Source organism: Grammomys surdaster, unplaced genomic scaffold (genome assembly GCF_004785775.1).
Source record: "Grammomys surdaster isolate TR1022 unplaced genomic scaffold, NIH_TR_1.0 213, whole genome shotgun sequence".
NCBI lineage: Eukaryota > Metazoa > Chordata > Mammalia > Rodentia > Muridae > Grammomys > Grammomys surdaster.
The window spans coordinates 2,891,071-2,909,753 of record NW_021604658.1 but is presented as its reverse complement, the minus strand read 5'-3'; the positions used below and the strand labels follow the sequence as shown (position 1 = coordinate 2,909,753).

Below are 18,683 nucleotides of genomic sequence, written 5' to 3'. Positions count from 1 at the left end.
TGTTGCTGGCTTTTGCAGCCCTCTGTTAGGAGCTTCACGATTAAGGAGATGCATTCAGACAACCATAATCATTTTTTTACAATTAAGTAGCCAATGTAGAAGGTACTTCTTTGCTCTTTGAGAAATACCTCAATCATTTGCCACCCCACTCAAAGCAGACCTCTGGTTAAAGAAGGTAGTAAGCTAAAAGGGAAAGTTTGTTTTTTTTTTTACAAAAAGGAATTTTGCTTCGTCCTTTCCACTCACACATAGTCACATCTCGTTTTCCTTTGTCACTCCTGACCCTACCTCATGAAGGTGTTCTATTAAAACAAGTTTATAGCTGTTTCCAATCATGAAGTGCATAGTATCATGCATGATGGAATATATATATATATACAACTTTTTATTAGATGCTTAATGTTCAATTAAGTAATTTTGATGTGAAGAGTAAAAGAATATACTTTAAAGATATACCACAAGAATTTTCATATTTTTAAATGAGGCAGTTTTGTAGTCTCTTAAGATTAAATACAACTGCTCCTGTTTTGTTTTTAAATGAGGCCTTTCTGGAATATTTTGTGTGAATAGTAGAATCCTTTAGGAATTCTGAAATGTTTGAAGTATGTTTTGTAGTGAAATACAGTACACATTTTGTGGATCAATTTTCAAAGCCTAGTCATAACCTACTGTGTTAAAGTTGTAACAGCCTGTTTTTCATCCAATTTGTTGATGATGTAAATAAAATGTGTAAATAATATTAGTAAATGTTAATATTCATGTATCTTAAGTTAAAGTTATAAACTTTGTCACAATGTGATTTTTTTTTATTCAAGTCAAAACAGATGTGTGCAACTATTTTGGATATTGATTTATAAATATTCATTCTTTATCAATGAACCAATAGTTTTTGTGTTTTATTTCACAACTGTTAATGTAAAAGTACCAGGAGAGATTTAGAACCTAGGACACCTTAGTTCCGGGGCTTTAATGTATCCCTCTGTAAGGCCACATAAACCAAAGGAATTGTAGTTACAGATGGTTGTGAGCCATCATATGGGTGCTAGGAATGGAGCCTAGGTCCTATACAAGAGAAGCAAGTACTCTTAAGCACTCATCCACACTCTTCAGATCATGGAGTCTGCTTTTATAAACCCAATTTCACAGGGCATATTTTTTTCTTGGAAGCCGGTTTTTTTTTTTAAATCGTTTTATTGACTATTGAACTGATAAATCAAAACTCGTACCCCATTACTAGACTAAAGACTTTACAACTTTTCAATGTTACATTTGACACTTGTCAATTGATTATGCTTTAGATTATGTTTTTAGGATAAACTTTGGGCACTGAGCTTACTATGTCAAAGGTAATTTATTTTTTATGATTACAAATTCCATCATTTTAGGAAGCTGCATAACCGAAAGCAGGGCAAACAACCAGTCTTGTCCTCTAAACTAATTCAAGAAAACTACCTCACGGTTTTGCCTTTTGGGGTTTCTATTAGTTGAGTCAAGGTTAGGCTACAAACAACGACAACAATAATAAAATAGCTATTACAACAATCTAATAGAAAAAAATTTAATTTGTCAAGGTCGTGGTTTAAACCCTCTATAATTGAGGAAAGTGTACTTCTTGGCAAGAAGTAAAAGGTATGTAAGGTAGGTAAGCACTAGTGTTAGGTCGATGTGCTCTGGAGAGATTATCCACCGCAGATTCTAATATCCGAGAAGGCCTTAATCATCACGGAATAATGTACAAAGTGCTACGGGACCTCCTCACTTATTTTGGCATTGTAGTAACAATTCCGGTGCAGTTTGCGTTCCCGTTTCTTTGGATACTGTAACCACAGGAAGTTTTATTTGCGTGATAGACAACAGGAAAAATGTTTCCCTTTTGTCGCACATTAGTCTTCCAGTCATAGGGAACTGGCTGTCTAGGTTAAATCATCTGTTTCCAAAAGTGGTATAAGACTTTTTTTTGTTTCCTTCAAGCAAATCAGCGGAATTTGTTACAGTCTTTCTCGCGGGCGGTGATCGCCTTCCGGTGCCGCATAATACATTAGGGTTGATTTTATTTCCCAGGCTCCCATTGGGCAGTACAGAGTTGGCCTCGTACGATGATTGGCTGTTTTCTTTTCCGGCATGGCTGTGTGATTGGCTGACTGGGAACTGCGAGGCGGGAGGCGCGAATTCGTCTGTGTGGCAGCGCTGAGTGCAGCGCAGAGGAGGAGGAGTGGCAGTACCTTGGCACCTGGCAGCGCTGTAACAGTCGGTGAGGGAGACTTTCGATTCGCGAACTTTCCTTGTAGCTCGGTTCCACGTTGCTTTCTGTCAAACGTCAGCATTTCCTTTTCTCTGGGAGCCGGAGCCTGTCGCGGGCGAGTGGAAAGGAAGGCGGGGGTAGGAGACGGGCTCCTGCAGGCGGGCGCTAGCGGGCTTTCGGGTCCTGCGGTGTGGTGCCCTTGGATGTGTGAGAACTGGGAGCTTGTGAAGGAAAGCTGAGGAGCAGGGAGCCTGTCCTTACATTCTGTGAACGCGGGCTGGAGGTAGTCCCGACTCCCGCGATACTTCCGGGCGGGCGACGGATTTGTCCGCCCCCCGCCCCCACTCCCCCAAGAGACAGGATCTCACCCTTCAGCTTCGGCTTGCCTGTAGACCCGGAAGTGTGATTCTCTGATACATTCTACAAGTGAAGCCCCACGTTTTGAGAGGGATGATGCCACAGCTCCAGGCATAGATTGAAATCTAGATTAATTTTAGTAAAACAATATTGAGTTTTTGCTTCAGATTAAGAGGTTAGTTAGATTCCACTAAACCGCAGAGGTTTACAGATAGAAATCAGTGATTGGGTACTTTTTCTAACAATATCTTTTATTTATTCTTTGAGAGTTTATGCATATATACAATGTATTTTAACCATACCTATCCCCAGTACACCCTTCACACTGCTCCAGGACCCCTTTATACGCCCCTCCCACCCAATGAGTCCAACTAGTACTGCCTGATGGAATGTTGACATGTCTCGTTGGCTTTATTTTGTGAAGGTCTTGTCTGAGAGAACAATATTTAGAACTGGAAAATAACAGAGTGGTGGGTTTTTTGGAGCACAGAAGCTATGGTTAAAGTTATTAGTGACTTCATGACATGTTGAACCTTCTGTCTTAACCATCTCCATTCACAGACTGAGTTTACCAGATCTTCTCACCATTGTAGTCGCCGGGCAATGGTGGCGCATGCCTTTAATCCCAGCACTTGGGAGGCAGAGGCAGGCGGATTTCTGAGTTCGAGGCCAGCCTGGTCTACAGAGTGAGTTCCAGGACAGCCAGGGCTACACAGAGAAACCCTGTCTCGAAAAACCAAAAAAATAAAAAAATAAAATAAAAATTAAAATAAATAAAAAAAATAAAAATTCTTCAGTCAATACAATTGTCTGGGAGGTAAGGTGATGCAAACAGTGGAATTCAAATCCATTTTCTTTCCATTATAGTCTCCTGATTTCAGAGTTACTATGCTAGCTCAGGGAGCTGGCTCAGCAGATAAAGGACATAAGCAAGCTAGGAGTATTTAATTCCAGAGACCCACATGGTGAGAGGAGAGAACCTAGTCTGACTCTAGAACATCGCTTCATGATTTCAACACATGCGGGTCCTCTTCCCGCAGTAAATCCAAAGATGATAAAAAAAAATTAAGAGAATTTCTGTGGAAAGATACTTTCTTCCTTACAACAATTTTTAAAGGAGATATTATTGCAGATAAGAATTTTAGACTATAGGTGTAAAATGATAAGTCATAGACATAACCTATGCTTCTTGCCTATTCATCTCCTTTTTCCTTCTAACTGGGAGAATGTGAAAAGGGCAAACAGGATAAGAGGAAACAGTGGGGCTATGGAATAGCAGAGCTGCTTCAGAAATCTGTTGTATCTGTAAGTTGGTTACGTAATAGAACTTGTTACAGGAGCTTGTGTTTCATCTGCCATTTACTGTATGTTTTTATGTTACTTAACTGTTACAGCAGTCCTATAAGGCTTGTTTCTGTTAGTATTCTTATTCTGTATCTGAGGACATGGAGTTCTAGAAAAGTTAAGTGACTTACTTACATCACATAGCTAATACATCATGGAGTGCTAGTCTAGACTGGTCAGACTTTTTTTTTTAATTTCTATTACTTTTATATATGTGCTTATTAATTCCAGCTTTTATTATCAAACTTCTGCTCTATTGCTAGGTGTCTGGTTTTCTTTGAATGACATTATTTCAATATGTAAACTGTAATACTTTTTATATTTGTGAGTGTATGTGTGTATGGGTATGCCAGGTGAATGCAGGTTATTGCAAAAGCCAGATAAGGGTGTGGGAGTCCTTGGAGCTGGAGTTACAGACATTTGTAAGGTGCTTGATGTAAGATCTGGGAATCCATCTCTCCAACCCTTCAATATTGATTTTATTGTTTCTGTTGTAGCGAAGCGCCTAACGGATCGAAAAAAGCAGAATGTCCTCAGTGTCATCTGAATACACCATCGGTGGGGTGAAGATTCACTTTCCCTGTAAAGCTTACCCAGCACAGCTTGCTATGATGAATTCTGTAAGTATATATTGAATTTGTGACTATTCACAGGTACAAAATGATCTGGAAGAGCACCTAACTTCTAGGAAAGTGATAGAATTCCTAAGCTATGTATGTTTCGGTCACGATGTAGCACGAACATCTGAAAAACATTTTCAGCTCCTTTGGAATTTCGATTTTTATTCTTTATTTTTACTACATTTTACATTTCTATTCAAAGTCATTATAACAGTCCTTCCACTAGCAGTATCTCTCATCAAGTTTTTCTCATAGATATTCATAGCTATTAATGTATTTACAGTCTTTTGTTTGTTTGCTTGTTTGTGTTTTTAGATTATTTTTATGTGTATGAGTGTTTTGCCTGCATGTATGTCTGTGCACCATATGTGTGCCCAAGGTCTGAGGGGTCTAGTAGAGGGGTCAGACTTGGAACTGTAGTTGTAGGTGGTTGTAAGCGACTACATGGTGCTGGGAATTGAACCTGGGTCTTCTTCAAGAGTAACAACTGCTCTTAAGTGCGGGACCACCTCTCTAGCACTTATTACAGTTCCACAGAAACTACTTGTGCTTGTATAATTAAATATAAATTACGTTTTAAATTTCACATGCTTGACATATTTATAAAACCAGCAGACTTTTCAGAAGAAATATAGAGGAATAAAGTCTAAATTTAACAAAATTCTCTAGTTTTTCCTATGCTGTGTTTCCTGGAGTGTATCCTGACTCTTTTGTCAGCACTGTGGAGGCTAAGGCAGAAAAATCATGAATTCAAAGCTTACCTGGGCTATATATAATAGGACCCTGTCTCAAAGATGGAAAAAAAAATGGAGAGGAGTAAAAGAAGATTTGTCCCTGTCCCTTTCCCTCTCCCTCTCCCCCTCCCCCTCCTCCTCCCTCTCCCCCTCCCCCTCCCCTTCCCTCTCCCTCCCCATACTTCTCTATTCATGGTCCTGTTCAATAGAGAAAGGTCTAGTAAAGTAATCATTTATTATTTTCTTCTTTTTAAAATTGACATCTTTGTCTACAGATTGTCAGAGGACTAAACAGTAGCCAGCATTGTTTGTTGGAGAGTCCCACAGGAAGTGGAAAAAGTTTAGCCTTACTTTGTTCTGCATTAGCATGGCAACAATCTCTTAGTGGTAAGTAGTTCTTTTTAAAAAATATTATATTTATTTTTGTGTGCATATATGTGTGCACATGTGCTGTGGGATGGAGGTCAGAGGACAAGTTGCTAGAATCACTTCTCACCTTCCACCATATGGGTCAGTGGCAAGTGTGTGCCTTTACCTACTGAACTATTAGCCCAGGCCCAGGAAATAGTTCTTGATATTTCAGGCTGCTAGGTGGGACCTGGTAAAAATATAATAAAGTATACTTTATCCAGACTAGTTCAAACATTGTTCTGTTAAGACATTTCTTCAAGATAATCATCTGTGCCAGGCATGGTGGTACACATGTCAAATTCTAGCATTCAGGAGCCAAAGGCAAGATGATTGCTGTAAGTTCAAGGCCCCACTGGTCTACGTAGGAAGTTTCAGGTCAGCTAAGGCTATATAGCACCGCCCTCCCAAACACACACAGACACACAGACACAGACACATACACACAGACACACACACACACATTATAAGTCTTCCAAAAGAAATTGAATACATCAAAATTAATTCTTAAGTAATATTAACATAATTTAGTCCATTTACTTGATCAAGCAGAGATTGTATGAATGTTTTAGATATTTAGAGTTCTTATAAGATAATTAGGTGATAATTTGTATCTAACAGAAGATGGAGCTCTGATGGTCCTGATACATACACTAATTGCTCGACTATATCCTTGAATATATTTGCTTATATGACTCATAACATTAAAATGTGAAATATAGGAAGAAGAAAACATACAAAGCTAGCATAATGGTACATGCTAGGAAGCCTAGTACTTGGGAGGTTGAAGAGGAGGACAGTGAGTTAAGCGTCCAGCCTGGGCTACATAGCAAGACCCTAGTTCTAAATAAATAAGTAATTAAATAAATAAAAAAGATTCTTTTTGCTTTACTTCTGTGATTATCAGATAAGTAGGGGCTTGTTGTAGTAATGCTTGTATAAATTTCTGATATGTCTCATTCTGTTAATTATTGCCAGAGTTACACAGAGAGGCCTTGTCTCAAAAAACAAACTTAGCTAGGATTTAGCATGTACACTTAGGAAGCTAAGACCTGAGAACGACGTGTTTGAAGAAAGCCTGGGGGACAACAAGAATCTGTCTTTTAAAAAAAAAAAAAATTGAATTCAGGGCTAAGGGTGTAGCTCAGTGATTGACGTAGCTCAGTGGTGTAATGCTTAACTAGTATGTGTAAGTTCCAGGGTTCAGTACTCAGAACTGCCAGGAAATAAATAAACATTTACACCTGGATAACAATGATACTGGAGTACTGGCTCCCATTACACTCTTTTTCATGGTGAATCCTTTCCAATGGCTAATTCTGAATTGATGTTTCTATTTGTAAAAACCAGTGTTTTGAGATAAAATGTACTTTTAATTGTTCCATGTATTTGCTGATAAGTGCTTCTATATGATTGTTTTTATTAAAACAATCTAATACAGAAATTGCTATTAATATTAATAAATATTAATAATTTATTACTTAATAAAATACTCCAATTTTTCTTAGATTTTATTTTTCAATTACATATGTATAGGTATATGTAAGCTGTTCACAGAAGGCAGGAGAGAGTCCTAGATGGCCTGGAGTTATAGTGACTGGGTTGTGAGCCTCCCAATGTTTGTGCTGGAAACTGAACTTGGGTCTTCTGGAAGAGCAGGATGTGCTTTTAACTTCTGAGTCCCGAGAGTTTGTAATTTTAAAAATAAATCTGAAATATAGTATTGAGTATTTCTTAGCTGCATAAATAGATAAGTCTTATCTAAAGTATTAGAAGAATGTAAAGTTAATCATAGGAGTGTATGTGTATATACACATTGTTGTGATGGCTATTCCTGGTTGTCAACTTGACTACATCTGGAATGAACTACAATCCAGAAATGGAGGGCACAGCTGTGATCCAAATCTTAAGGCTGGAAGACCTGGATCTTGACATAGGATGACAGATGCTTTTGATGGAGACCTTGAGGCATAGTGATCACGAAAGGCTTAGGTTTAGGCAGGGTAGTATATGCCTTTAATCCCAGGAGACTGAGGCCAGCCTGGGACAAAGCAAGTTCCAAATCCAGTCATGGTGCTTCAGACTTTTAATCTGGGCCATATGTTCATATTGGTGTCATTCTTTGGGGGAAAGTGACACTCGTAGTCAATAAGGCCTACGTATGGACAATGGCAGAAGGAAGCCTTTCTCTTCTTTGCCTGCTTTTACTTACATGCCAGCACATCTGTTAGAACCTACTTTTTCAGGATTCCAGCTTACACAGAAGACTAGCTGAAACAGCTAACCTTGTGGGACTGAGTAACTACTAGATTCTTAAGACTTCCCAATCATAGCTGCCCATTGTTGGGTTAGTTGGACTGTAGATTGTAAGTCATTAAAATAAATTTCCGTAATATATAGAGACATTTCGTAAGTTCTGAGACTCTAGAGAACCCTGACTAATATAATGGTTAAAGGAAATGTTTGGGCCGGGCAGTGGTGGCGCACGCCTTTAATCCCAGCACTTGGGAGGCAGAGGCAGGTGAATTTCTGAGTTCGAGGCCAGCCTGGTCTACAGAGTGAGTTCCAGGACAGCCAGGGCTACACAGAGAAACCCTGTCTCGAAAAACCAAAAAAAAAAAAAAAAAGGAAATGTTTGGGCTAACAGGATGGCTCAATGTTAAAGCCTTACCCTTCTAAGCCTAGTGACATGATTTCAATCCTTAGAGCCCATCTGGTGAAAAGAGAGAACTGACTCCTGCAAGTTGTCCTCTGACTTCCACATGCACACTGTGGCATGTACACACATAAACACATACTCATAAATAAACGTAATGGAGAAGGAATGTTTGCATTACTGATAGAGCTTGGTAACAAGGGGTGGACAAGATGGCTCAGTGGTAAAGATGCTTAGTACTTCTGATGATCTGAGTTCCATCCCTGAAAGCACATGGTAGAGGGAGAAAGCTGGCTCCTGCAGATCGCCCTCTGTTCTTCCCCACTTAAGACAGACAAGAGATATAAATAACAAAAGGTAAACATTTTCTCATCTGTCCGTTTTGGTTATTATTGGTGTCATTCTTTGGGGGAAAGTGGCACTCGTAGTCAATAATTGAAATTTAATGACAGTTATCTGGGATGTTTTTGGGTTGCAGATGAGAAAACATTGTCAAAAGCATATTCAAAAACATGTCACTTGTTTTCCTTCTGTTTTATTAGCATATGTTAATTATATATAATGGGTTTCATTATGAGGTTTTTATACATGTTTATATCTTCATGTTGCCTCCTTTTTTGAGGCAGGGTTTTACTGTGTAGTCTGGGCTGGCTTTTAACTCAAGGTCCTTCTACCTCAGCCTCCTGAATAAAGGAGTTACAGGTGTATATGACAATGGTTGCTTATGATGACCTTTTTTTTTTTTTTTTTTTTTTTTTTTTTTTTTGGTTTTTCGAGACAGGGTTTCTCTGTGTAGCCCTGGCTGTCCTGGAACTCACTCTGTAGACCAGGCTGGCCTCGAACTCAGAAATCCGCCTGCCTCTGCCTCCCAAGTGCTGGGATTAAAGGCGTGCGCCACCACTGCCTGACTATGATGACTTTTTTAAAAAATTTATTTTTATTTATTCACTTTACATCCAGCTCACTGCCCTCTCCCAATCTTTCCTCCCATACCTCCTCCCTTCTCCTCTGAGAGGGTGGAGGCACTCCCTGGGTATGACCTTTTTAAAAGTATGAGTTGTGTATTTCTGTATCATGTAAGCACACAATGTAGACACTGTAATTTTCTAAAAAGGGATTCATTTTTATTTTGTGTGTGTGAGTATATTTTCTTGCACTACAGTCGTGCCTGGTGCCTGAGCAGCCCAGATGACAGCACTGGGCTGTCCGGAACTGGAGTGGGTAGATGGTTATGAGCAGCCATGTGGGCACTGGGGACTGAATTGGGAACCCCTTCCAGGCCATCTCTCCAGCCCCCATTTTTAAAATTATGTTTAAGTATCTTAATTACCTTTTATAGGATTCGCATATTGTTTTAAAATTTACTCTGATACTTAAATCAGATTGTGCAGGTGATACAAGGTTTCTATTTGATTTTGTTATTGTTTGTTGAGGGAGGGTAGCCCTGGCTGTCCTGGAACCCACTCTATACCAGGCTGGCCTTGAACTCAGAGATTCACCTGTCTCTGCCTCTTGAGTTTTGGGACTAAAGGTGTGAGTCACCACTGCTCTGGCTGGAATGTTTCTGTTTGAAATAGAAGTATAATGTGAGGCTGGATGTGAGTGGTGGACACCTCTAGTCCTGGCACTCAGGAGGCAGAGGCAAGTACGTCTTTGTAAATTTGAGGCCTGTATGTCTACTTGGTGAGTTACAGGACAGTCAGGGTTCTGTAGAGAGACCCTATCTCAAAAAAGAAATAAAAAAGACGTATAATGTGGTTATAAGCCTTGTCTTTATTATTTAGGATACTGCAATTTCAAATTCTTCCTTTAGTGAAACAGCAGTAATGAACCATATACTTTCCATGTTTGTTTCAATCCTTTATTTGCTTGATTTTGAAATGAATCTCAATAAAAGCAAATACAAGAATGATGTGCTTTTAATTACATCATTAATCCTTTTATTATATTTTTGTAGTTTATAAATTGGTAAAATTTTTGTACATACTACAGGCATAGCTTTTCTCTTCTGTTTTGATTTGATACTATAGATAAGGTTCAGACAAACTGTTTTTCTTAGTTTTATCTTGTAACCTGAGAAACTTCCAATCCTTGGGAACTGTGGTGGTTGCTTACTTTAGCTGAAAAGAAGATCACTATTCGTTTAGTTAGTTGTATTGTAAGTAGAAGGTGTTTTGGTTTGGTTTTAGGGAAGCCCATGGATGAGGCCCTGAATAAAAAGCCTGAGGTGCCGTCTTCATGTTGTTGTGTATGCCATTCAAAGAATTTTATCTACAGTGACACGAACCTGGATACTTCACCTCATTTCAGTCCAAGCAAACCATCTTCTGAAAGAAATGGAGTCTCAGCACCCTGTCAAGGTAAATTATATTTTGTTGTGTTTGTTGAAGTTATTACCACTATGAAGCTTTATTAGGATGATTTAGCTAGTATGGTTATGTATTTCTACCTAATTTCTCTGATATTCTTTTTTAAAAATTTTTTTCTATGTATGAATATTTGTCTGCATTGTATATCTGTGTACCATATATGTACCTGATTGCCTCAAATGCCCTGAAACTGGACTTTCAGTCCCCCTGAAATTCTTTTTTAAATTACATTTTTTTTTTTTACTCTGTGTATATGTGTCTGTCTATCTGTGTGTCTGTATGTGTGTGTGTCTGTGTGTGTGTGTATCTGTGTCTGTGTGTGTGTATATATATATCTGTGTGTGTGTATCTGTGTGTGTGTGTCTATGTGTGTGTGAGAAGGGGTCCATGTGCCACAGCACTCATGTGGTTGCCAGAGGACAACTTGCTGGTGTTCGTTCTCTCCTTCCACCATGTGAGTCCTAGGGATTGAACTCAGGTCTTGACTGCAAGTGCATTTACACACAGAGCCTCTCTGAAATCCTTTAAATTATATTATTTATTTTTGGTGCTAATGACAGAACTTCAAGCTTCATTCGTGTCAAAGAATGTGTTTTGAACTGAACAGTGTGTCCTGCTGGAATAATTTTTATCGTAACATTGACTGCTCAAAAACTCTTTAACTTTTTGTGTTCTCACTTTAATTACTGAGATATTTTGCTGGGTTAAACCGTTTTTTTTCTTTTCCCAGTATTTTTTCTGTGTTGTCATCTGTCACCATTGATGAACTTTGCTTCTTTATGGAACTGTTAATTGAACAGATTTGTTGATGCCGTGATTTTCTAAAACCTCAGGTGATTTTTTTTTTAAGCAATAAGGTATTTTTTTAAAATAAAGCATTTTAAAACTAAGTTGTAGTGTGTAGTTTAAAAAACAAACAAAGAGAAACTAATCCATTGTAAACCAGCTAGTCACCATAAACGGTGGTCTCGCCCACCTCCATGGTTCCTGAGGCTAGCTTGCTGCCAAGGCGCCCACCCTTCCCAGGCCATCCATCCCCTGTGGCTAGCCTGCAGAAAGCCAGCTACTGTTCGCTCTCCCCTTAGCGTAAAATGATAACACTAGAGACTTGTAATATACCAGCCATATTTATAATGGTAAATCTTCAACCCCAGAATGCCCACACAAAGAACACAAAACTCAATTGACATAAGTACAAGCTGCACACCTAGATTGGACACGTGCACCCTACATTATTTATTGCCCATCTATGAAATCTCTAGCTACTTGCAGCTTCTCCCGACCACATGGGTCAGCTCCATTTTCTTCTCCGTCTGGTTCCATCTTGTCTCTCTGTCTCTGTCTTTTCTGTCTCCTCTTCTCTAAAACTTTCAGCTCCACCTTTCATTCCACTGCCCAATCACAGGCTCCAGACTTATCTGACCAATAATTTCACCTGACCTCACCTGAGTGAGGGGGCAGAAAATATAAATAGCAACTCACAACACTAAGTTACCTCTTTGTTTTTTCAGATGTTAATATTGCATAGTTAATAGTTCAGCATAGTATAAACATAACTTTTTATGCAATGGGAAACAAAAAATTGATGTGGCCTACTTTGTTGCCGTAAGCTTTATTGAGATGGTGTGGAATGGAACCCACAGTACTGGGCGTGTGCTTTTATGTAGAGGTTTTCAACACTCTTCTTATCTCTAGTTTTCTTAGGTCAAACCACTCTTGCGCATGCTTGCTGTTCTGACTTACTGAGGCTCTATGGTACCTTCTTTACAGTGCTATGGATGGAACCTAAGGCTAACTAATTCCAAGCCCAGCCTTGAATTTTGGTTGATAGTATATTATGGCTAGTGAACATTTTACGTGTTTATTGGTTCTCGGGAGTGTCATCTTTAGTGAATTGCCTGTTCAAATGGTCTTCCTTTGTACTGATTTCTGGGAGTTGTCCCTCTGATTTCCCCCATCCTTCTATTTTTCTTTCTATATATATTTTAGATATACCTCACTTCTTTGTAAGTTGTGTGCTGTAATAATTTAACCTCTTTGATGAACTCCTTGCAGAGAATAGAAGAGAAGGGGCTAGAAAGATGGCATCTGAGAACCCAAGTTCGAATCCCAGCACCTACTTGGTGACTCACAACTAGAACTCTAGTCCAAGGGAGACCCACACCCTCTTATAGCCTCCACAGGCACTGCGTGCACATATATACATGTGGTGCACATACATAGATGCAGGCAAAACACCCATACCCATAAAGTTTAAATGAATAAAACCTTAAAAAAAAAAAAGGAATGGGAACTGTACCAAAAACATGGTGTAGATTAGGAAACTAACCTGCTATGTACAAAGTAAAAAATAATCTCAATATAGAACAACAAAAATCATATTATGGCGCATACAGAAAACTTATATTTTCAAAAAATTTCGTTTTAGAATGGCTCTTATGGGGAAAAGCTTCTGGATCATGGAAGATCTAGGTCTTTGATTCATGTTGTTGAAATATTAGCCATTTTTAAAAAAATGTACCCCTATTATGGGTGCAGAAAGACCATTCACTTGTTAAAATGCTTGCTGTGCAAGCAAGAGGACCTGAATCTGATTCCCCAGCTCCCACTTAAAAATCTGAGTGTGGGAGCTGGAGAGATGGCTCAGAGGTTAAGAGCAAGAACTGTTCTTCCAGGGGACCAAGGTTCAGTTCCTACCACTGATGTCCTCTGTGGGCACCTCCACTCTTGTGCATGTACACAATCAAAAATAATAAAACAAGTCTAGAACAAAATCTGAATTCACTGATGTGCATCTAACTCCAGCATCGAAGAGGTGAAGACAGGAACCCTGGAGCTTGCCTGTTAGTCAGTTTAGCCAATCAGTGAGCTCCACATTCAGTAATGGACACTGATTCCTGAATCCACCCCCATACACACACACACGCACACACACACACACACACACACACACAATGGAGAAGAAGATACCTATAGTTGACTTCTAGTTTCCATAAATATGCACATATGGGCATGTGCACATGTGTGTAACCATATGTGAATACCTACATGCATGAGCACACACATGCAGTCTTCTGCTAAACACAAACAAAACTACTTGAAAAGACTTAGTATATGGTATAGATTGCATTCTGTATTTATAGGCTCAGATTGTTAGACCTGCTTCTGCAGATCTTTCTGCCCTGAGAGTAGCCTGTGAATCTTTTCAGTCAAGACATTGGTTCACTTACATTGATTTCCATGCTATCTGGTCATTGTGTGGACTCAGTGTAATGAAGGACTTTGTTTTGTTTTGTTGTAACCTACTTTTAATAAGAGTTCAACTTCTCTAGCCCACCACCCAGCAGAGGTAGTGGAAGAGAAGAGTTATTAGGATGTGGAGAAAGTGGACCTGATCAGCAATAGTTCTTTGGGGATGAGTTCAATCTTCTTGGGCAGTAGTTAGTTCAGTCCAGAAGCAAACACAAATCATGACTTAGCAGCTGCAGACTAGTCTTCTAGGCAGGCAGACAACAGGCATGAAACTACAATCCTTTCAGCAAGCAGACACTGGGCAGCTGTAGTTCAATCCTGAAGAAACTACCAGGCTGAGGCAAGGCCACAGAAGCAGCAAGCTGCCACAGGAACCTCAAGAGCAGTTCTTGGGCGAGTTTCTGTCAGTGGCGGCATTATCACAAGTTGAGCTCAACAACACTATGTAAGGTGAACCAATATGTGAGTGTCTTTAGCGAAGAATAGCGAGGAAGAGCAAACCAAACTAAAGCTCAGTGCTCATCTCCCACTGTCTGTGGGGTCATATTTATACTCCTTTGTAATGAAGGACTGTTAAAGGAATTCAAGCCACAGAGTGGAGAAAATGTGTAAAGGAACAGAGGAAGGAGGTGCCTTTAAGAAAAGGTACAGATGAAATGGAAAGAACTAATGTATAGGATAGTGAAAAATAGTGTTATGGACATTCGGGAAAAGGAAATGTGTTTGCCATAGTTCCAAGAAATAGGATGCTGTGTTTGTCAGGACTCAAATTGTAGGATGTTGAGCAAAATGGCAAATCTAGTTGCACCTAAGCTCTGTAAATTATGAACTTTATAAAATTGGACAAAATTCTTTAAAATTTACTGTTCACTTTTGTAAAATGGGAGTAATTTTAATAATTTAATAGTTATGAGGGTTTGGGTGGTTTTAAGAATGAGCTTTCAGGATTGTGAAGTTAAGACATTATGAGTTTATTGTCTGATTTTTTTAGCCTAAAGATCATGATGACGCTCAGTAGGAAAGGAGCATTGAGGTTTCCATGGAAATGAAATATTTATGGAGTCTTGAGGGACTCAATTTGCATATTTTGTCAGTGTCCTTTGCATTAGGCATTGAACCTACAGCTTCCCACATGCCAGGCAGCTGCTCTACTAGCTTAGCTGTACTCCCAACTCTTACAGTTATATTTCTTAAACCATCAATAGAGTATAGCTTACAAAACATGAGCCAATGGGAAAAACAAATTGGGTGTTTCTTGTTAAATGTATGTTTATCAAAAGCTTGTTGTATTTATGGTAAAAATAAATTGATTGATAAAAAGTTGTTTTTTGTTTTGTTTTGTTTTTTTAAAGATACCTTGCTAGATGTCCTGTCACATATCTTTAATTTCAGAGGCAGAAGCAGGAGACTTTGAGGCTAGCCTAATCTACCTAGGGAATCTAGGCCAGCCAAGGATGCATAGTGAGATCCTGTCTCAATTAGCCAATGGGACAAAGAAAATCATAAGTTTTAAACTATTTTATCAATTTTATAGAAATGTCTTTTTTTTTTTTGTTTGGTTTTTTGTTTTTGTTTTTGTTTTTTGTTTTTTGAGACAGGGTTTCTCTGTGTAGTTCTGGCTGTCCTGGAACTCACTCTGTAGACCAGGCTGGCCTCGAACTCAGAAATCCGCCTTCCTCTGCCTCCCAAGTGCTGGGATCAAAGGTGTGTGCCACCACTGCCCAGCGAGCGCCACCACTGCCCATCTAGAAATGTCTTAAATCTTAGTTTTCTTCTAGAATTGCATAGTATAAGTTATTTAAAATATTTTTATTATAAATTTACCATATTAATTATAAAATTATTTTTTTATATAAGACTCTCCTGAAAAAAATACTCTGGCTGCAAAGTTATCTGCCAAGAAACAGGCATCCATACACAGAGATGAAGATGATGATTTTCAGGTAGAGAAGAAAAGAATCCGACCCTTAGAAACTACACAGCAGGTAAGCAATTTATTGGCTGTTAAAATAATTTACTTATCTAGTTAGATAGAGTGGAATATGAAGTTGGGGGCACTGGTAGAGAATAGTTAAATGTATTATGGCTATAAAGTAAATGGTCATTTTTATTGTTGCTAGCTGAAAAGGAAGTTATTGATACATTAGCTTTTTAACACTAAACTAGTCAAAGCAACTGTGATGTTTTCTTATGCATGAAGAATTTGATAGTAGAGTATTTACTTAAGGCATATCTTAAACATATTGTAACTTCTTAGTTTTTTGGGAATTATTCATTTTCAAACTTACTAATATAATTCATTATATAAAATAATAGGCTCCATGGTGCCATTTTTATGTGTGGGTATTATGTGTTTTGAGCATAGTGACACGCTCTCAATTCTTCCCCCCACCCCCACCCCCCGTGGGCTTCTTTTCTATAATGGTTTATTTTTTTTCACATCTGATTTTTTTTTTATTAAACTGGACCTTACATGTGAGAGAGTGTTACAAATACAGAATGCTTTGTGACTCTTTGTGCCATCCTTGTCCAGAGGCCATGTTACTCTATTGTTACTGTTGAAGAGTTGTGTACTTAAATTTTCATTTTAGTTTAGTTTTTTAATTTTATTTTATATGAGTTAATGTTTTGCCTGCATGTTTGAATGTATGTGCACCACATGTATGCCTGGTGCCAGCAGAAGTCAGTAGAGGTTATCAGATCCCCTAAAGCTGGAGTTTGGATGTTTGTGAACCACCATGTGGGTGCTGGGAACTGAACTTGTGTCCTCTGCAAGAACAACAAGTGCTCTTAACCACTTAAGCCATTTCTCCAGCCCCATTACTGTACTCTTTACACTCTTCATTACCTTTTACCTAATAACAGCATTTTCTTTTTTTTTTTTATTGGTTATTTTATTTATTTACATTTCAAATGTTGTCACCCTTCCTGGTCTCCCCTCCACAAACCCCCTCATACCATTCCCCCTCCCCTTTGTCTCTATGAGGGCGCCCCCCCCACCTCATTGCTCTAGCATCCCCCTACACTGGAACATCAAGCCTCCACAGGACCAAGGGCCTTCCCTCCCACTAATGCTGGATAAGGCAATCCTCTGCTACATACGTAGCTGGAACCGTGCACCCATCCATGTATACTCTTTGGTTAGTGGTTTAGTCAAATACCTTTGATAGGAATTTTCACATTATAGATTATTTGGAGTATTAATAGTTTAAATATAATGACAAAGTTTACTCTTATTTATTGAAGTTTAATGTTGTTCTAATGCTGTTTTTGGTGTTTGTGCATGTACAGGTATTGAACTCAGGTCCTCCAGCATGCTAAGCAATGCAAAGCTCTTCCCACAGAGCTTTTGCTCCTAGAATTTATTTTGAGACAGGATCTTGCTGATTTTCCCAGACTGGCTTTAGATTTGTGGTCCTTCCTTGGCTTCCTGTATAGATGAGATTTTAAGCATGCAACACCTGTATGTCTGGCTACTTACTTTCTAAGATCAATACATAATAAGGCATGCATATTTCTTAAACTTATTTAAAGACCTGAATTTCCAGATACTTTATATGGAATGTACTTTTTTTTCCTGATATTTGTTTATTTATTGCTTATGGAATGTACTTGTAGAGGAACATAGTCTTCTTGAAATGTAAGCCACTGAGGTAGGGAGATTGGGAATTTAATATGCTGAGTTATAAATATAAAGGGGATTACTAATTAATATGTCACTTGTATGTAAGTATTTGGTACTTTCTGATGAGCATACGTAAATTGCTTGTGTTCTAGTTGTACATAGTTTAAAAATATATCAACAATTTCTAGAATTAAATCTTGATTTTAGAAGTATAAACTAAACTTATTTTTATAAAAGTATCAATTATAAATGAAGCTAGAATCTAGAATGTGGCTGAATTATTAATGTATTTTCCAGTTAAGTATGTGCTTGAACTTTGCTATAATACTGTATTTAATGTCTACATGGTATGACTGTTTTATAGGAAGATCACTGTAATGCTGTAATTTTTACACGTTATTATTTGATTAAGACCCATGAGTTGTTACTATATATTCTTGACCTAAATAGTGTTATGAGGTATTTGTTTGGTTTTGAAGATTTTATTGTTACTAAGTAGAAATAGCTTTTTGGAAGAAGAAGGACTAGAAAATTTCACAGCAAAGCTGTTCTTCATCTGGTTCTGTGTTTATAGGTAAGAAAACGTCATTGTTTGGAAAAGGACGTCCACCATTTAGATGCACGACTAGCTTCGGAAAAGAGAGTAAAGCCTGAGTCTCCAGTAAGAAAGACACCCTCTTCTTTCCAAAATGTATGTATTTCTGCCATTGCTTAGTTTAAAGAAGGAAAATAGAGAGTTTTCTAAATCTGTTTTTGAAAGTAGAAAAAGAATGGCATGTCTTGAATAGTAGAAGAGCTTCCAGTCCTAAACAATGCTACCCCATTTGTCACTAATGTGTGAGATGTAAACCCTTTCCTTTCCGTGTCTCAGATTCTTGTTTGTACAGTGAACGAAAGAGCTCTACTAAAGGGTATCTGGAAGGTCTCATTCCTGTTCTGATCTTTGATGTTTCAAAGCTTCTCTCTCTCTGTCTCTCTCTGTCTCTCTCTCTCCCTCCCTTCCTCCCTGTCTCTCTCTCTGTCTCTCTTTCTCTCTCTCTCTCTCTCTCTCTCTCTCTCTCTCTCTCTCTCTCTCT

The 18,683-nt window shown here is 38.4% G+C and overlaps 1 protein-coding gene across 1 annotated transcript in view; it reads left to right on the top strand.

The window, feature by feature from the left end:
• The first annotated feature begins 4,470 nt into the window (after window positions 1–4,470).
• Brip1 (BRCA1 interacting protein C-terminal helicase 1) overlaps window positions 4,471–18,683 on the top strand; it is a 128,134-nt gene continuing 113,921 nt past the window's right edge. Inside the window, 5 exon segments of the mRNA XM_028772447.1 lie at window positions 4,471–4,563; window positions 5,573–5,684; window positions 10,551–10,721; window positions 15,840–15,967; window positions 18,182–18,298. Coding sequence (XP_028628280.1) covers window positions 4,471–4,563; window positions 5,573–5,684; window positions 10,551–10,721; window positions 15,840–15,967; window positions 18,182–18,298 — 621 coding nt within the window.